The 18,759-nt window shown below is 49.8% G+C and overlaps 2 protein-coding genes across 2 annotated transcripts; one reads left to right on the top strand and one right to left on the bottom strand.

The window, feature by feature from the left end:
* Positions 1-4,363: 4,363 nt before the first annotated feature.
* Positions 4,364-5,905, bottom strand: TP53RK (TP53 regulating kinase). Its single transcript, XM_030463090.1, has 2 exons — positions 5,550-5,905; positions 4,364-4,979 (listed from the first exon to the last, which is right to left on the bottom strand). The coding sequence occupies exons 1-2, from the start codon at positions 5,899-5,901 to the stop codon at positions 4,501-4,503; spliced, it is 831 nt and encodes a 276-aa protein (XP_030318950.1). The 5' UTR covers positions 5,902-5,905; the 3' UTR covers positions 4,364-4,500.
* A 4,355-nt stretch (positions 5,906-10,260) lies between these two features.
* SLC2A10 (solute carrier family 2 member 10) lies at positions 10,261-16,775 on the top strand. Its single transcript, XM_030463248.1, has 5 exons — positions 10,261-10,330; positions 12,330-13,706; positions 14,977-15,099; positions 15,662-15,797; positions 16,381-16,775. The coding sequence occupies exons 1-5, from the start codon at positions 10,327-10,329 to the stop codon at positions 16,475-16,477; spliced, it is 1,737 nt and encodes a 578-aa protein (XP_030319108.1). The 5' UTR covers positions 10,261-10,326; the 3' UTR covers positions 16,478-16,775.
* Positions 16,776-18,759: the final 1,984 nt, after the last annotated feature.

The raw sequence follows: 18,759 nt of genomic DNA, 5'->3' as shown, positions 1-18,759 counted from the left end.
AACCTCACATACACAATTTTGCACAAACAGTAACAAACCAGTTAATCCTCACAGCCATCCCAAGCAGGGGCTGAAGGGTGATGGCATCACCACCGCGACTCTTTTCAAACAGCAGAAGGGACACAAAAGCTTTTGCCAGGCACTGCCGGGGGCTGCTGGCAGAGCGAGATTCCGAGGATCCGGCATCCGCCTGGCGCCCGGCCCCGTGGCTGCCCAGCCCCGCTGGCAAATGCCCCTTCTCTTGGGGCCCAAAAGAAAGCAGGGAGCTGACTGAGAGAAAGTTGTGGGGATTTTTGCCTTTCATTTCTTTAGGTGCCCAACAGTGTGAAAAAAAACTTATCATGATGAAAATAATAATTTAAAAAACTGAGTTGGAGATGCCCGTGCTGCCTCGTTGCCCCTGTGGTATGAATGCTGTTGCAGCATAAGCTTCTTTATCAGTCAGGTCACTCAGCTTCTTTATCACTGCATGATGGGCAGATGGGTGGCTGAAGACCTGGAAGAAAAATTCAGGCCATCAAAGCAATGCAAGTGCTTAGAGAAGGTTCAGCTCACCCAGTGGACCCATCAGCCAGAGACTGGGTGCACGTGTGTAAGAGTGTGTCACATGTTGGACCAAAGCAGCTCTACAAAGCCTTTTCTCTCAAAACAAACCTTGTAAGTTAAAAAAAAAATAAAACTTCAAAAGACTAATAAGCCATCAATGTCACAATCTGGTCTTTCTCTTAGGAAGACAGGGAATTCTGCCACTGTGGAGGATAAGAAGAACAGGACCACATTTCCCCTCTGAGACATGAGTCATGTCCCTGCCCAAGACAACCCCTTCCTCAATCCCACCCAGCCCCTTCCTCAATCCCACCCAGCCCCTCTCAGCTCTGTGAGGCAGATGCTGGGCTCAGCCTTCAGCACTTCCCAGCTGAATATATTGTGCAGTGGCTACATGCTGGTTCACTCAATCTTCCACTTGGCTGGGAATTAAGGTTTAATTAATCTGTTTCTTTGTAAATTCCATCTCTATCACCTCTGCTTCCAGTGCCAGTAGCTGCCTCCCCTGTGCCCTCCCTCTGCTTCATGGTCACCACTGGGATCAGACCTCTCTCCACTCCTGGCCAGTTACTCTCTGTTACGTACACACTTTTGCTAAGTGCAAAAGAAAGAGGTGCTATGTAATGCCCAAAAGATCTGCTGTGAGACACAGCTTGTGCTTGGTCCAGGGAGAAGCTTTATTTATCTGCAGTGACCCTCACATAGTGAACTCTGGGTTACAAATGAGCTTTTATGCTTTTATTGCACTAACTTAGTTTCCAATCAGCACTGATGGGAGAGGAGGGTTGCAGAAGGTTATCAGTGTTTTGCATCTTGCACCAGTGGAAAATATCAATTTCCTGCAGACATCAAGGCCTAGACTAAAAAAAGTTCACTCAAGAAAAAACCACTGTATAGTTTGTATGCAGAGTTTTTACACATACACACAGTAACTGCTTGCCCAGAGCAGCCACTATCCAAAAGTCACAGTAACAGCATAGCCAGATTATGCAACTGTATTTTCATTCCTGTTTCATGTCATACTTGTATGTGTTTTCTTTCATGTTTGTTTTTCTCTCCTAATACCCCTTTAGGTCTCCAACTTGCATCTATCTGCAAAAATCACCTTATTTCAGTTTGGCACTTGTGGCATCAGTCAGCAAAACAGAACTTGTCATTATTACTGCAAACTAAAGTCTAGCTGGTAACCCTGAGCTTGTAGGCTGGCTCCCCACTCCCACCAGAGAAATCGCTGGTGATGATCAGACACCAAAATAAACAAAAAAGGAAACTCCATCAATAAACAGCAACTCCCTTGGAAATCCAATGCTGCTCATGAAACACCTCTATTTCCAATTAATTTGTCTTTCCCTCTTTCCTTTTACTCCTCCTTTCACAGCTTATCTGCTGTGAAAACACTCTTGTGTTTGGGACAATTTGGGTGATACCCAGGTGTGGAGCAAGATCAGGCACATGCCAGGAGACCCCTGGAAATGAACCTGCTCCTGGCAAGCCTAGAGCCCTGAGAAAACAATTCATTCTTCATAGCAGGAAGATTCAAAAGCTAGAAAGAACCAGAGCGAGTAATTGTCCATCCAGCACACAGTTACAAATATTTTCTGTTAAAAGAACATTTTTCGTAAATGTAACGATTTTTCTGGGGTTAGCAATGGTGGCAGAGAGACCCCCAGTGGCTGGGTGCCACATAGGCAATCAGCTCTCACATCCCCACCCTATCTGTGCCCAAAGGAGGCAGTCAGAAGGGGTTTTGGGGGGGATGAAGGCAAACACAGGCTTTGGGGCTGGTAAGAACAGGCTCTCTGGGTAAGCCAGGGCAGGACATCATCACTTCTCTCAGTGTCACACAGAGCTGTGACTGTCCTCAAGGTCCAAACCTGGTCCCTGGAGACCATGGGACTGACCGCTGGCCTGACCAAACTCTGGAACAGAGTATCACTGGTTTGAAACTGTAGTTGCAGCAGATAAACTATTCAGGTAAAACACAAACAAACAGAAAAAGAAAAGAGGAGTCCACTTTCCTTATGAGAATGCAAGCGGACTGGGCATAAAGCCTGAGTATGAATAATGCAACAGCAAATTGTATCAACAACAATAAAAATTCAGGTTTGCTTGTGACTATGCAGATGCAGTGGTAGCTAACAGAGCAGCCCACCAAACTACCCTCAGTCAGACCAAGACTGGAAACTCCCTCTGCCAGGAAATCATCTGAGGAGCTGCTGCCACAGGCACAACCAGGGATAGAGCTGGGGATGTGGAGTAGATACTTTGCAGGTCTAACGTGTCCTCTTTGCAGGATATGCACCTGCTGTGATTTTTCCACCCTCAAACAGCAATAGCTCAGCATTCACTGCAGCAATCCATGTAGATACACCAGGATGATCAAGAGGAAATATCAACAAGCCGCAAGGCAGATGTGCAAAAAGTGACACTTACATAACAAGGAGTTTTATCCCACAGTGAAACAGCAAAACATTTTGCTTTTTGTTACCAGTAATGTTCTGCTTTGAAGCTTCATCACAGAGCAGATTTCAGCAGAGGCCCTGCTAGAAGGCCAGTCCCACGCACCAGCATCCTGAGGGGGCTGTCCTCACTGCAGGCTGCTGACCCCAGCTCCACTGCGGGGCTTCATCTCAGAGTACAGAGCCAGCCATAAAAAACTTGCAGTTGATCAGCTTTGTTTCTACTCCACGGTCCCATGGGGAGAGCTGCATTTTAATAAACATAATGATAGTTAGAAACAGACTTCTTCAAAGGGCTTTAAAAACATAATTTAATCCCAGCATCACCAGGAGGCAGTAAAAGCAGTGTTTGTACAGATGGAGATGGCAGGCGGGGAGGTTGGCCTCAGAGGGTCTGGGTTTCTGGGCTCAGATCAAGCCTCGTTAGGGGACTCATTATCTCACATCCACCTGCTCCCACCACGCCACGAGGCCCCACTCCAGCATCCTGCAGGCCACCCAGGACCACCTGTGGGGCACCATTTTAAGTGACCGTGAGCTGCTTGGGCTGTTGCATTCACCCTCCGAGCAGGCAGAAGAGCACGAAGCAGCCGCTCCCAGCGCCCCGGGGAAACGCAGCTCCTCCTGCGTGGCTCCGAGCGGGGCGAGCACTGCTGGGACACCCAAGCAACAAAAAAGCGAAAGCAAAAACAGCTCTGCGGAGTTCCCCGCGCCCAAAGCTGTGGCCGGGACCGGTGGAACCCGCGGCCCCACCGCTCGAGGCCCGGGCACTCGTCTGGGCGGCTCATCTGGCAAGTGGTGAATGCGCCCCGGGCACGGGCAGCCCGCAGCGCTAGGACGCTTGCGCTACCACAAACCCGCTACCGCGACCGCGAACTCAGTACCGCGAGGTTCGAAAACGGGAGCGATGCCGCGGCGCCACCGCTACAACACACGCGTCAACCCGCTCCTTGGCTGTTCGCTCCGCAGCGCAGCCCCGGGCTGATGCTCACCTCACCCCCCGCACCCCGGCTGCCCGATCGTCCCGATCCCTCCTTGGGTTGCACAAGTTGGTTTTGCTTTAAGCAAAGGAAAAGGGCCCTTCCCCGGCTCAGCAGAGTCGTGCCCCCCATAAGCCACTTCTCCCCTAGAGGTAGGAATGTGTTTGTGGACTCGTGTCCAAGTTATCTCTTACCTCCCACAAATCCACAGTCCACAGGCTGAGGAAGATTACTTGGTATAATTCTAAGCACAGAAGGAGGGCGAGTGGAATGACATTACTTTCTAGAAGAAATATTTAAGTGTGTGAAATTATATGATCTTCAGTTGTTTTTCTCTTGTCTGTGCTCCCATCTTGCAATTACTTTAGTTTGGACACAAACTCATCCAAATTACTTTATTTGAAGACACAGTTATCAAAATAGTGATCTCTGAAATACAACCAACCAGAAATATAAATAGCCATATTTTCAGAACCTAAGCACTAATGCTTCCAAACCCCAGTGCCTACTCCCTTCTACCCGACCATGGATCTCTTCCTTCCTCTCAGTCGCACTTCATCCAGCTTCTTTATCACAGGACCTGACTTTTTAGATGCAGCTGCATAGCTCTTTAGCAGAGCTTTAAACATCATTTCAGTATCTGGATGAGTGCTAAGGAAAGCTTTTTCCAGAACATACAAATCAACTCCTTTATCTTCTGGAAGACCTGAAACAAAACTGAGTCCAAAGTCTATCAGCACCAAGTCCAACTTCTCCATAGGTGGTCGCATAAGTATATTGGAAGTTGTAAGATCTCCATGTATAAGATCTTCATCATGCATTTTTGCCAAAAGCTCACCCATCTTCTCTCCTAAAACAAGGAGGCTACTGGTATCATTTCCATTCCGTTGTACAGAATTAATATGATCCTGAACAGTAACTGAGTCTGCAATATCTTCAAGATAGACAGAGTTGGTGACATAATCCACAAAGTAGACCACTGGAGCTGGAATCCCTGTTTAAAAAAAAAAAAAAAGGCAGAAAAAAATGAAATGCAAGCTGTTAACAGTATTTCCCAACTTCATCTTAACAAAAATAAACAACCAATACACAACAGAAGCGTCAGTCAAGATCATCCCTGGCCACTGATAACCCACATCTGGGAATTCCCTCCGGTTTCCAACCCATGCTGCACCCGTCTCCAGCCTCAAATCTAGCTGGCAGCTCGAACTTGGGCAGAAGATCAGTGAACCCTTGTTAAGAGGCTCAGATCCTGCAGTGAAACTCCCGGGAAAAGGGCACACAGAGGCTTCCTGGCCGAGGACAGCCTGGGAACTGTCCAGGAACTGACAGGCTGAGCAGGAACAAGCAGAGCAGGTCACCGCGTGATGAGAAGAAACCCCCCGCATCCCTCAGAATTAGGCAGAAGGCGGTCACGGATCTGTCATTAGCTCTGAGGGACGTGGAGAGCCGGGGGTGCCGGTAAGCACCGAGACACCCGGTGCCCAGGGCTGTCCGTCCAGTCAGGGCATCTCCGCCTGACGCTGGCCCGGCCCGCCCCGGCCCCACCGCCCCCGGGGCCCACCTGCCCGCCGGCACCGCAGCAGCGACCGCGCCTCCTGCGCCGTCCGCCGCCGGCTCAGCCGCTCCTCCAGCGCCGGGTGTCGGTACCGCTTCGGGATGCGGAGTTTGGCCACCGCCGGACGGCCGAGGAAGAGCCCCCGGTACACGAGCGCCTCGGCGCCCTGCTGCAGCAGCTGCAGCCCCGGGAGCGGCGGCGGCGGCGCCTCAGCCACCGCAGGGCCCGAAGCCTCGGCCTCGGCCGCCGCCCCAGCCCCGGCCATATCAGGGCCCGCAGTCCCGTCACCGACTGCCGCCAGCCCGGCCCCGGCCATGCCTGAGCACACGGCGCTCGCCTGTGCCTCGGCCGCCGCCATCACCGGGCCCCAGCGCTACACTGCGCATGAGCGTGCCGCGTCCCACTTACCCCCCCCTCGGCAATCTTCGTCATTCTTCGCCAAGCTTCGGCCATCTTCGGCCGCTCTTGCCGGAATATGCCGAATCCCCGAGCTCCACCTACCCTGGCCCCGCCTGTACCGCGCCCTCCGCCCTCGCTATACCGCAGTCCATGTCCCCGACCTTTTGCTTTTGGTTTTCGCGGCGCTGCCTCTTCCAAAATCCCGGTTTGTGCGCTCCTCCTAAGTTGGGCTGTCGTTGCCTGCCGTGCTGGGGACACTTAAGTGGCTGCAGGACTTGAGCCCCAACCTCCTGCAGCCTTCCTGCGTTCCTGCCAGTGCAAGAGTGAGACCCACAGCTGCCCCAGGGCCTGTGAGCGAGCTGCTGGATGTGCACTTTCCCAGCATGGCATGTGGGGTCTTGTGGTACACCTTAAGGTGGTCCCAGCACCACTTTGGAGGCACCTGCCAGGGCATCAGCCCTGGGACTCCACCACCATCTCCACCAGGACTCCAGCACTGGCTTTTGCCACTTCATGTGCCAAGTCTTCTCTGGAGCCCATGCAGATCCCTTGCAGCTGCCCCATTTAGTGTTTGGGGAGGAGAAGGGGATCACCCACAGGCTACAGGGGATCACTGCCCTGCAACCATGCACGGTGTGACCTCGGGTCCCCAGCTGGGCACCACCAAAGCTTCTTCCTCAGGTGCTGGCACAGGCCACTCAAACAGTGAGACCCGTGACTCCCCCTTCCTTGAGCAGCCAAGCCCCACAATCTCCACATTAGTAAAAGATGGACAAATCTCACAAATCTTGGGTATTAGGGTTTTTATGGCACACTGAAAATCTGCTACTCAGCTGGGTGATCTGCACATACTGCAATTTATGTCTCTCAGAAGGTACAAGAGGCTTCAGCCCAGTCCATGTAAATGTTTTCAATTGTTGCCTTTGGAGGTGCCACAAGTCCATTTTATCCTTGTTTTCTTATCCAGAACATTTGTTTCCTTTTCAGAACATTTATATTTTATTAACACATTCCATACAGCTTACTTGTCATTGCATGGTGGGATCACGCCTGGAAAATATTTATCTTGCTTCAGTAACAACTTTTAAACAACCTTCCCAAGTGTTCCATGATACAGACAACCCACCCTGCAATTCTGCCCACTTGTGGCATCCTCCTTTGGCTGCCCTGATGTGACAAGGCTGCAGGAGCCCCACAGCTGGGCTAGGGAAGGGATGTATTCCTGGGCTCCATGGCTGGAATTTGGAAATGCCACAAATCATCATATAACCAAGGAGGTTTTCCCCTCCGTGTGTAGATTTTATCTAGGCATCAGTGCACAGAACCCACAGACACACATAAGGAACCTATGAGCAAGTGCACACAGATGCTCTTGGTTCATTATTCTGGCAAATATAAAGTTTTTTTCTCATGCTGTCCAAGGACATCCTCCAGAGCTTTCAAAATACAAAGGAAAATATTTTTGCTTTATTTTTCCAGTTATTTTATTTATTTAATTTTTATCCTCCTTGTTATTTCACTTACTCTTTTGTCTTTTAATGCAATAAACAGTTGACATAGCCCTTGGAAACCATCTAGAGCCATTTACAATATTTATGGTATCACCCAGTATTTTTATTGGAATACTGAATCACCCAGAGAATTGCACTGAAGCCACAGACTCTCTGGTTAATGGTTTAATTATGTAACTTTGTTCTCCTGGTGACAAGCATTCATAAACTCTCCTTTTACAAACAATGTAATTGAGTTAGAAGCTGCAGTGCAGCAAACCAAACTAATGGAAACCAAGGCAGATCCCATGTGTTCCTCCCCAGTGTCCCACCAATCCTTTGGCATCAGGCAGGCTAAAGGCAGCCCTCCTCTCACCCCTTGGATTATTTAAGGATGGAGACTGCCATCCTTAAAGCTGGACAGACTGGAAAAGGGCTGAATTTAGGCTACATCAGAACTCAGGGGGTTCCTCATGCCCAGATAAGGCACTTGTTGCCTCTCATGTTGTGTTTTCAACCTGCAGAATGTGGGCACAGGGATAAACCCTCTTGTGTGTGAAAGCACAGCTCAGAATTGCAGCTCTGGGCCAATACCCCCAGCAATAGGATGCTACAGGCAGGGCAGGTGATAGGGACTGACTGCCCAACAGAAGGACCTGGAGACCCAGGAGAGCACCCTGGGTTGCCACAGGCAGGCAGGAAACAGGACCCATGGGTGACCACCAGTACTGACTGAGATTGCCAGGGAAGCCCCCAGAGCCAGGATAACAGCAACCATGTGCAGCCCGGCACTGGAAGGAGAAACCCTCTGAGCTGGAAAGGAGGACTCAACAAATACAGGTGCCTGGTGAGCTGGCTTCACCCCAGCCAGCTGTAACACTGCTCCCTTCCCATGTAGTACATTTTTCATCACTAACTGAATTGAGTTTGGTCAGTTTAGTCCCCTGAAATCCTTCCTAAGGGTCAATCATAATTAGAGAAAATATAGTCTTACGTGTGATGAGCACTACTGAGCACTGTGGCTTCCTTTTTTCCAGGAAAGACTTCTCCTATTGTATTAATATTTTAATTTGTGATTTGAAAGCCCCTTTTAGCTGCTCCAGCCCACAGGCAGAGAGAAACATTTTCAAGCAATCACAGCCGCGATGTGTTACCAAACACTGGCTGCGGTTTCAAACGCTGAGCTCTTCAGGAAGCACATTCCTGAGGCTCAGCCCTGGAGATGTGTTGTTCGGAGCCGAAGCAGGAACATCACCCTCCCACCCCACAAGTCCAGCAGCCAAGAGCAAGATAAGGATCAGATGGGGAAATGGCACTGCCAAGACACACATTCTGGAGAAGAGGAGGAGAGCATCGCAGGAGGGAGCTAGAAGACTAGAAGCATGCCAGAAGGCATGAAGCATGAGCCAGTCCTGGTAGATCCAGCTCCTGCAGACCTCCTCATGCAGAGCTTAGACACAAAGCTTCAATGGGCCCAGAATACCTATTAACTACAAATGTATGATAAGAAAGATGCACTTTGGAAACCACAAAGGAAGATTTTTTGCCAAGTTATGCCTCCTGTTCATTATGATGTACAGGTTTTCACTTTTTTTTTTTTTTTTTTTTTTTTTTGAAAGAAGACCGTAAGCCCTGGCCAGTACAGCATCGACACTGTGACTGCATTTCTGTGCATACTGGTGTCATATTTGACCACCTTTTGTAAACATACCATAATGCTCTGCCTATACTCCTCAGGTCCTTGCCTCCTTGCTGTCTGTGCTAATGTTTATTGCCCTGCCAGAGAACAGGAAGCCTGCAGAAAATGGCAGGGGAGCAGACAGATGAATGCTGAGTGTGTGTGTTCCCCAACACCCGTGTTACAGCAAATTCAGAACCTTGCACGTAGTTCACCATGGTGTAACCTGCCCAGCAACTGCAGTTTGCATGAGCAGCACCAAAGAAGAATGTATTGTTTTAAAGAGCTTTGAAAGCACTTGTAGGCATATTGAGGTTTTTAAAATCCTTGTTTCACAAACTGGGCTGAGGTGCGTGAACTTACCCTCAAACTCCAAAAAACATCCTGCATCCAAGAGCAAGTCCCAGTCAGAATGTTCTGTGTAGTAGCCGGCCCAAACGTTTCCATTCCACTCAGCAGAAAAATAATGTTAATTGCCAGGAAAGCTGAATACTGAAATCCATTGCCTAATGGAGCACTGTGCAGGGGAAAGGAGATAAGCTCGAGAGACTGATCCTTTCTTTACCACAGAAGCGAAAGGTAAGAATGCAGACTCAGTGAAGCTTTTTTTTTAGCTTTGAAATGGTCACTTCTTTCCTAGCAGGCTTTCCTTGACTACTTCAAAACTATAATAAACTGTCAGTCTTTTGGGGGGCTCTCTAGAGGATTTCTAGTCTAGAGGAGTGGAGCCCTGCATTGGAGAGGGTCTGCACACAGCGAGCAGAGATTTCCCGGCTCAAGCGAGTCAGACTGGGGACAGTGCTGTACCCTGATAGCCACATCCTCATTTCCAGACCAGTTAACAACAGATCCCCGGTCACACGTCCCCAGTCACCCTGGGTGTGCAAACCCGGGCTGTCCGGAGCGCTCACACGCCCAGAACGGGGTGCGGTGCGGGTAACGGGAGCGCGTCCCGCCGGACCCATCCATCACCCCACAGCCACGCTCCTTCTCCCCGGCCCTTTGGCTCCCCGGGGCGGTACCCGCCCCCCGACCAGCACATCCTATCCTGGACCCCCCCCCGGCTCCCCGAGGGGCGGGCAGGGTGACTACAAGCCCCAGGCTGCCCGGTTGGAAGGCAGGGCGGGAGCGACGTGGCATTGCGCGGCCCCGCTCCGGCCGCCGGACCCCGATCGTCCCGCCCCGCGGAGCGCCGGGGGCTCAGCCCCGCTGCGCCATGGGTGAGTGCGAGTCGGGTCGGGTCGGGCCGGGCCCAGCTGGGCTGGGCTGAACTGGGAGAAGCGAGTGGAGAGGGCTGGGAGTGCGGGCTGCCACCCCCAGGCTGGCGGGAGGGGGGTGGGAGCCCCGTTCGGGAAGGGGCGGCCGGGATGGGGAGGAGCGCCTCCAGTCCCAGGAAAAAGTTCTGCAGAAAAACCCTAAACAAACAAAAGTTTTGAACTTCTCCTGAAGTCTGCGAGTGCGTCTCCCTCTTTCTAGCCTCCTATATTTTTTAGCACTTCCAGCAGCAAACTCAGCGAACATAAAAAGCGGAGTGTTTTCCCCCAATGGGGCCATCCCAGGAGCTCAGCGCAGGGGTAGCCCGCAGGAGGCTGGGGCGTTGGCGGGGGCAAGGAGGGACTGCAGCGGTTCCAAAGTAAGCTCAGGCTCAGCCAGGTCAGCAGCAGGGGTTACTGGCCAGGGGAGCACAGCCCTCTGCCCAGGGTTTGCCACAGGCAGGGAATTGCCTGGCACAGCTCCTTAGGAGAACCAACAAACTTTCTGTCCTCATGGGAAGATCTCCAGTTCCCCAGCTACATCAAAATAGTCTACATGCAAAGCTGGATTTCAGTCAAAGTTCACAAACAATTTTTGCTAATTAAGCTACCAAGAAATACAGAGAAATCTGATGGAATCAGCTGTGGTACGTACAGGGTCTGTGTCTAATTGAGTTTGTGGCTTGAAAGTAATGGCATGCCCACTTTATGCAAAGCTTTTTGTTGAGCAAATATTTTTCCTGATTATCTGCAAAACACATGCACAGGGACTGATAAAAGCAGTGCAGGTAGCCACACAGGGCACAGTGGGAGGGACTGGTATGTAGCTGTTATGGCATAAGTAACACAAATGAAACACAGAGGGTTGCAGAATAAATAAAAATATAAAAATAAAATATAGCCATCACTGAGAAATGATCTTCATTGCTAGCTGCAATTAAAGGCCAAATAGAGACACTTCCTATTAAACACAGCTTGTGAGGGGAAAAAAACAGGTGAGGCTGGGTGAGGAAAGTTTTCCATGGTCTGGTGGTTGTGTCCACATTTTTTCCATATACTGTCTACCAAAACTGTGAGTATTTCTAATTAAACAAAGTCAGTACGAGAATACAGATAGTATTAAACACCAGAAACTAGCACAGACTTCTACAGTAATGCACTTTACCTGTGCCTTCAAAATTGTAAAAGGGGGAGCTCACTGTCACTGCTGTTCCCAGAGGTCCCTACACCAGCACTGGCTCTCACACCATGTGCAGTTCCCCCTGCACTAACATGACCAATGGCTCACAACGTGGTCACCCTTTCATACTTTCCCCTGGGTAAGAAGAGTGTGCAGCAAGCACCTTGGGTTTTTAGGGTTGTTTGGGGTGGGGTGGTTTCTTTTCTTTGGTGTTGTTTTTTTTTCTTGTTTTAGCTAAATTTACATACTTACTAACCTTGCATGCTCAGCTAGGTGGGAAGGGCAAGGTCAAAGAATTGCTTCTTGTATTTGGGGCAGGCAACAGTGAGCTTTTTAGCTCTTGTCCTGTACAGCTTTTTGTCCTGTAGTCCTGGGTCAGCCTTAGACTGTTGTGCCTGGCTCAAGGATCCTGGATGCTGTGTGCTAAAGAAGGAGAGACAAAGAAATCAGGGCCACTTCCACAAAGTCATGCTGAGAAGACAAGATTAACTCATCCTCCACTTAAATACAAGTCTCAGCTTTGTTATCAAAGTCCCTTTTTTACAGCTCTGTACCCAAATGAGTGCCCCTGCAGTTAGTGGAAGTGCATGCAGAACTGGTAGGTTGTGTGAATATCTGCAAGTGCCTCTACACATGACCTAGTGCCTTTTGGGAAAATTCAGCATCATGGCTTTGTAGATGGAAAGCTTTGGGTGTCCTGGAAGAGCTTTTTCCAGCTTTGGCATGCTGATAGCTTACCTGCTACCACTAGAAAGCTGAACCCAGCGTTGTTCGCTTGTTTTGCAGGTCGTGGACTACTGGTCCTCCTCTTGTCTGCAACAGTCTCTCTCCTGGGTGGGCTGATATTTGGGTACGAGCTGGGGATTATCTCTGGTGCACTGCTCCAGTTGCAGATGGACTTTCACCTCAGCTGCTTCAAGCAAGAAGTTCTGGTGAGCGCTGTCCTGATCGGAGCTCTCCTCGCCTCGCTGCTTGGGGGGATCCTCATTGACAGCCATGGCAGGAGGAAAGCAATCCTGGCCAGCAACCTGGTCCTGTTGTGTGGCAGCCTTATTGTCACGTTGGCAAGGTCATTTGTTGGGCTGGTTATTGGGCGTATGACTGTGGGCTTTGCCATCTCTGTCTCATCCATGGCCTGCTGCATTTACGTCTCGGAAATGGTGGCTGCTCACCAGCGAGGGCTGCTGGTGTCTCTCTATGAAGCGGGCATCACCGTAGGCATCCTGCTGTCCTATGCACTGAATTACATCTTTGCAGATGTGGATGAGGGGTGGAGGTACATGTTTGGGCTGGCCATTGCCCCGACGGCCATGCAGTTCCTCAGCATCCTCTTTCTCCCAGTGAACCCTGTTAAATTAAGCTCATGGGACTCAGACTGCCAGAAGGGCCTCATTCAGTTGCAGAACACTGAGGACAGAGAGACAGCAAAGCGAGAGCACTATAAGGAGAAACATTACTCATTTCTTGACCTTTTTAGGACGAGAGACAACATGAGAAGGCGGACTCTGGTGGGCCTGGGACTGGTGCTCTTCCAGCAGTTCACTGGGCAGCCCAATGTGCTGGGCTATGCCTCCAAAATCTTTCACTCAGTTGGGTTCCAGAGCAATTCTTCAGCAATCCTGGCCTCTGTTGGGCTGGGGGCAATAAAGGTGGTGGCCACCCTCATCGCGATGGCCTTTGCAGACAAGGCTGGCAGAAGAGTGCTGCTCATGGCTGGCTGCATGGTGATGGCCATCTCTGTCACCACCATTGGCCTCACTAGCTGCATTGCTCCTCTGGCTATGGCCAGGGACTGCAAGGCAGCTGCAGACCCCAATGCATCCTACAGCCTCACCCAGCATCCCCTGATGCCCTTATCCTCCCAGTCTGCTGTGTCACCCATCCCACCGGTACTGCAGGCTGAAAGAAGTCAGGCAGGCCCTGGTTTTGCTGCCATGAGGAGACTTACAGAAGTTTTTGTCAATACTCAAAGCAGAGAATTTGTTCCCAATTCTTCCCTTACTCATAAAAGGGGCTTGGTAGCTCAGACTGAAAAAGAGAGAGTAGAAAGCCCAGGCCCTCCTTTCAGTGGTGCTCCCTGGACAGAACATCAGGTTTTAAATTGGATTACACTGCTGAGCTTGATGGCTTTCGTGAGTGCCTTCTCAATTGGATTTGGACCAAGTAAGTATGGTGTTTACATATCCTTCTGCCAACCCAGAGACTAAAGCTAGGGCTGATCTTACAGTCTGCTTGTAATGTTCATTATGCATCTGCTTTCAAAGTAGCCCAGGGTCTGAGAACTGAAAATACACCCCCTCTGCCCACTGAAGCAGTTTCTAGCATTGCAGCTCCCTCAGCTGTAGGGCTAGTACTGCACTAGAATAACTTTCTCTTTCATGCTACCACTACTCTTGTAGAGTGTTGGGGTTTTTTTCTGTCATGCTTATTTCAAAATCAGAGCACAACCTAACCACAAGCACTATCTAATCTTCCTAGCACACTGTGAGGAGGTAGAGGGCCTGAGGACTGAGGGGCGTCTGCTGTGTGATGAAAAATGTCAGTGGCAGAATATCATTGAAAGTTTCTCAGTATCAGTTGGTCTGTTGCTAAAATCATTAGTTATTTGTCTGGTGAGAATAAAGATTCGTTCTTGCTTCCAGATGAACTCTGTTTACTGGCATTTGTTATTTAAATGGTCTTAAACTAGAGCAGGGTAGATTTAGATTAAAGATTTGGAAGTTCTTTACTATGAGGGTGATGAAAAACTGGAACAGGTTGTGCAGAGGGGTGGTGGAGGCCCCATCACTGAAGCCATTCAAGGTCAGGCTTGATGGAGCTCTGAGCAACCTGATCTAGTTAAAGATGTTCCAGCTCACTGCAGGGGGGTTGGACTAAATGACCTTTAAAGGCCCCTTTCAACCCAGTGCATTCTATGATTCTATAAATGCCTTGATGGAAGAAAATGGTGCCTAACTGAAGAAAAAACATAAGAAAGCAAATCTCATGGGTTTGACAATGACCCTGTAAAACGTGTCAAGCAAAATAACCCTGGGATAGGAGAGTGTTTTAAGATGTACCTTGTTTTACTTCTGATTCTAGCCCAGGTACAACATCATGTCCCTAATCCTACCCCTTTCTTACTTCTCTATGAAGAGCATGTCCTGACAGCAGGTATGCCATCCCTGAATGGAATGACCAATACCCCTGCTTGCTTCTTTGCTCCCTCTACCTGCTCACTGGCATTTCCTTCTTCCATGAAGTGCTGAACATGTGAGTTTTGAAGCATTCTGCTGTGACCTGACACTGAGATCAATGAATGCTTGACACCAGCAGCAGCTGGCACTGGGTGAAGCTGGAGTTTTAAAACCCCTGCTGATATTTTCCTTGCCTATTTCCCAAATAAATTGCTTAACCCCTACAAATGTCTTTCTGATCTCTCTAATCCATGCAGTGACCTGGCTGGTCCTCAGTGAGATCTACCCTGCTGGGATAAGAGGAAGAGCCTTTGCCTTCTGCAACAGCTTTAACTGGGCTGCTAATTTACTGATCAGCCTCTCATTTCTGGACCTTATTGGTAAGTGGTTGTCCTATAGCCCTCCAGACTCCCACAGCTGGTCAGGGAAGGTGGCACCACAAGCTGTTCAGAGATTAAGTTGCATTTTGAACCCTGGGGACTTGACACTGAGGTGGGTGTGACCCCAATGCCTCCAAGAACAGAAAAAACAGGCACCAGCAACATTGGTCTGAGCCCCTCCACTGCCTGTTTCATACAAATTCAGCACATGTAGCATGGTGCTGCAGTATCAGGGAACTATGGAGTCTACAGCTTTCATGCTGATAGCTTTACAGTCTTTCTTGCTAGCAGAGCTCTCTGTTGAGAGACTCAGTGGCCACTGCTGGGCCCTGAAGCTTCGCTGCCTTCTCCTTCCCTGTGTGGTGCTCCTGGCAAAGCTACTTCTCCTTTGCTGATCCAGGCCAGCCCTTGCAGATAAGGAGCTCCCCTGCCCTTCTGAGGGTTCCTCAAAATAAAATGCCCCTGTCAGGCACCAGTGACCACAGTATCAACCAGTTTCCTTTGTGCCCCACAATGTGACCTACCTCCAACAGACCTTTCATGCTATTGAATCTCTCTGCAGATGCCATTGGTTTCTCTTGGATGTTTCTTCTCTATGGACTGATGGGGGTGATGGCTGTTGTATTCATTTACCTCTTTGTTCCTGAAACAAAAGGACAGTCCTTAGAGGAGATAGACCAGCAGTTCTCCAGGAAAAGGTATGTGTGCCATTGTACCAGTGTGAGTGGTGGTTTTGGGTGCTTCCCACCAGCATTGGGAGGTCTATAGTACTAGGCAGCTCAGGGCTGTTGTTAAGTCTGGTCAGTGCTGCTGAGGTTCTCTCAGGTTTGTGCAGGCTTATGGGATGGGGTGTGAGAGCTGCAGTGTTGTCCAGCACCATGTCACTATGCTGGGTGTTGTAATTGTGCTGCTGGAGAGCATTAGTGACACAAGGGAGAAAAAGAGCTAAAAATCAGGGCTTATGGGTGAGGGGAGGAGCACAGGACTAGAGCATGGCAGAGGCAGGTCAGGACAGTGAGGTCCTTAGGACTCAGGACGGATCCTTCTCTGGGGCAGGGGTGTTGATGCAATTCTGGCTGTGAAGGAGGTGGCAGAGTGAACCAGCACTGGAGCAGAAGGAGGTTGTACAGTCACAAGGCCATGATGCCAAGGGGAGGGAGCCCACACTCCACAGGAAGTGGCCAAGGAAGGGTAACTGCCCTAGATAAAGGCAAACCCCTGTGTAGGTCCTGTTTCCTGTGAGCAGCAGTTGGTGCAGCTGACCTCTCCATTGCCCCACAGGGTATGGGGAGGAAATGTGTTTAAGCAGCGACATGGAAGAGGAGCAAGCTGCACACATGCCCAGTATCAGAGAGTGGAGCACATCAACAGCACATGAAACCTATGACATGGCGACAGCATCATCCTGAGGAGAGGAACAGGCTGTGCCATCCAGACAGTTCTTTTCCTTGGCTTTAACTCATGACCTCCCCTGAGAGATGGTTCTCACCACAGTGCCTTAGATCTTGGGACATGACAATGGTTGTCCTTTGGGTCCTTGGAGGATCATAGGTCCCAGGCAGGGAAATATGTCCTTCCTTTGAAATCTGTTTCCATGTGTTGTATCTCCTGTCATTTAAGAGATTAATGTTTTTATATGTGAGAATTAAAGCACGACTTTTTCTGACAGTGCTTTCCATCTAGTTTTCTAGTTCTTTGAAACACTTGATGCTTTACAGAGGAGCAGTAGTGCAGGAGGAATGTGTCAAGCACTCAGCAGCATGCATTAATATTGTCACCCTTTGTAACATCTCTGTAGGAGCCTGAAGTCTGGGAAGGGAGCTAATGGGGATAAATGCCCTGTCTCAGGGGAGGAAGAATGACTGCTTCCTCACGGGCTTCTGTTTCCCATCATGTCCAGGCCCAGCAGCTCACCTGCCCCTTCACCCTAGGCCTGTGCTAAATGTTTGGTTGCTTGCTTTTGTACACAGGAGCTGCTTTGCCTTTGTGACCAGGGTTTGCATGCACAAAAATGCATGCGGTATTCTAGTACCTTCTGCAAGCTTTCTACGACTTAAAATCGTATGTTGATTATTTCACCCCTCCTCCTGACACACATAAACTATAAAATAACCACCTAACACCATACTCACCCTCCAAACTTTGTGAGAGAGGAGCTAGCATCCTGCTGAACAGCCAACCTTGCCCCTTTTGCACCTCTGTATGAGCTAAATCTCAAAGCCTGAGCTTTTCCACTGGAAAGGTAACTCTGCAGACCAGTGACTGCCACACTGAGCCACTTGGTTAGCACCACAGGGACAAATACAAAGAACATGTCACTCAAACCCCTATCTCAAAGAGAAGCCCACAAAACACTGGAAAATGAGCTGACTTTGGCTGTCCATGGCTGTTTGGTGTCTGCTGTGGGAGTGCTTTTCAGTCCTACTGAGTGATGGGGACACTTGTGACCTTCCTCACCCACCTCAGCCTCCCTGCCACCTCTGCTGCAGCTGGAATTTTGTGTTTCTGAAGTCTGTAGTGCACAGCAGATGCTGTCACCTCAAGGGACAGGAGGGCACCTGTAAAACAGAAGCCAAATGCTCTCTTCTGGAAAAAAAAAAAAAAAAAAAAAAAAAAAAGCCCACAAATACTGAGCTGTATCAGAGGTAACTGATTTTCTGGGAAAAAGCAACATAGGAATACCCTAGGAATTAAAGTCGGCCTCCAGGTTTACGGCTGCAGAGTGTGGACGTGGGTGGCCAGATCGTGCGTTCACCAGCTGATTCCTGTCCAAGGGGATGGGGATGAAGGGGGGGATTGCTTTGGTTGGGGATGGAGGCACCGCGAAAGGGTAGCAGAGCTCAGGAACAGTTTTTCTTCCCGGGCTGTGACTTTTTGCCGCCCGCCCCAGGAGGAACCTGGTCCCCAGCCCCGTGTCCCGGGGTTAGGGGGAGACGGACAAGAGGGGGTCGGGTCCCCGCTGCCGCCCCTCTCCCGCCGGAGTTGCACCGCGCCGGGCCCGCCGCCAGGGGACACCCCGGCACCGCCACAGCCACCTCAGCTCCGACCGAGCGACGGGTCCAGCCCGGTGTGGCAGCCTAAGGACACAGACAGATAGACGGACAGACCCAAATGTCAGCCCACCTCAGCCCTTGGACATAGCACCTTTAGCTGGGGGACCCCCATCCCGCAGAGAACGGAGGCTGCCCGTGAAAAAAAAACAACCATAGTTGTTTAAATTGTTTAAATGAGAAGTTGAAGGAACATCAGTGCATGTAGAAATTGGGATTTGTACTCCGTGTCAGGAGGATGTGGCCAGCATCCATGGGAAAGAGCAGCAGAGAAACAAATGATGCAGTTGCAGTAAATCAGGCAAGTTTGACCATGTGTTATACTGGCAGACACACTGGATCATTATTAAGCAACCTAGCAAGGGCAAATCTTAGAGGTGCTTCTGCCCTTATACTAGAAACTTAAAAAACTATGGTAATGCCAGGCTCTCCTATCACCTATAACCTCAGTACCCACATTTCTTGAGATGAGTAAAATCCCTGGTTCCAAAAGGAAAAATGTGGAGCCAGGACTGTGTTACTGAGCCTTAATCAGCTTAAAGGTAATGATCAGGAAACAAAAAATGAGATTAGAGAAACCAGTCAGCCCAGTGATCCATCAGGAAGAAAA

The sequence above is a fragment of the Calypte anna genome, chromosome 20 (assembly GCF_003957555.1).
Source record: "Calypte anna isolate BGI_N300 chromosome 20, bCalAnn1_v1.p, whole genome shotgun sequence".
Lineage (NCBI taxonomy): Eukaryota > Metazoa > Chordata > Aves > Apodiformes > Trochilidae > Calypte > Calypte anna.
Note: the sequence above shows the minus strand (reverse complement) of the source record. Positions and strands in the feature narration are given on the sequence as shown.

Coding starts and splice junctions, on each gene's coding strand:
- TP53RK (XM_030463090.1), bottom strand. CDS start 5,901: ATGGCGGCGGCCGAGGCACAGGCGAGCGCCGTGTGCTCAGGCATGGCC. Junction 4,980..5,549: donor GCTGCGGTGCCGGCGGGCAG/GTGGGCCCCGGG, acceptor TTTTTTAAACAG/GGATTCCAGCTCCAGTGGTC.
- SLC2A10 (XM_030463248.1), top strand. Junction 13,707..14,976: donor CTCAATTGGATTTGGACCAA/GTAAGTATGGTG, acceptor TAATCCATGCAG/TGACCTGGCTGGTCCTCAGT. Junction 15,798..16,380: donor CAGCAGTTCTCCAGGAAAAG/GTATGTGTGCCA, acceptor ATTGCCCCACAG/GGTATGGGGAGGAAATGTGT.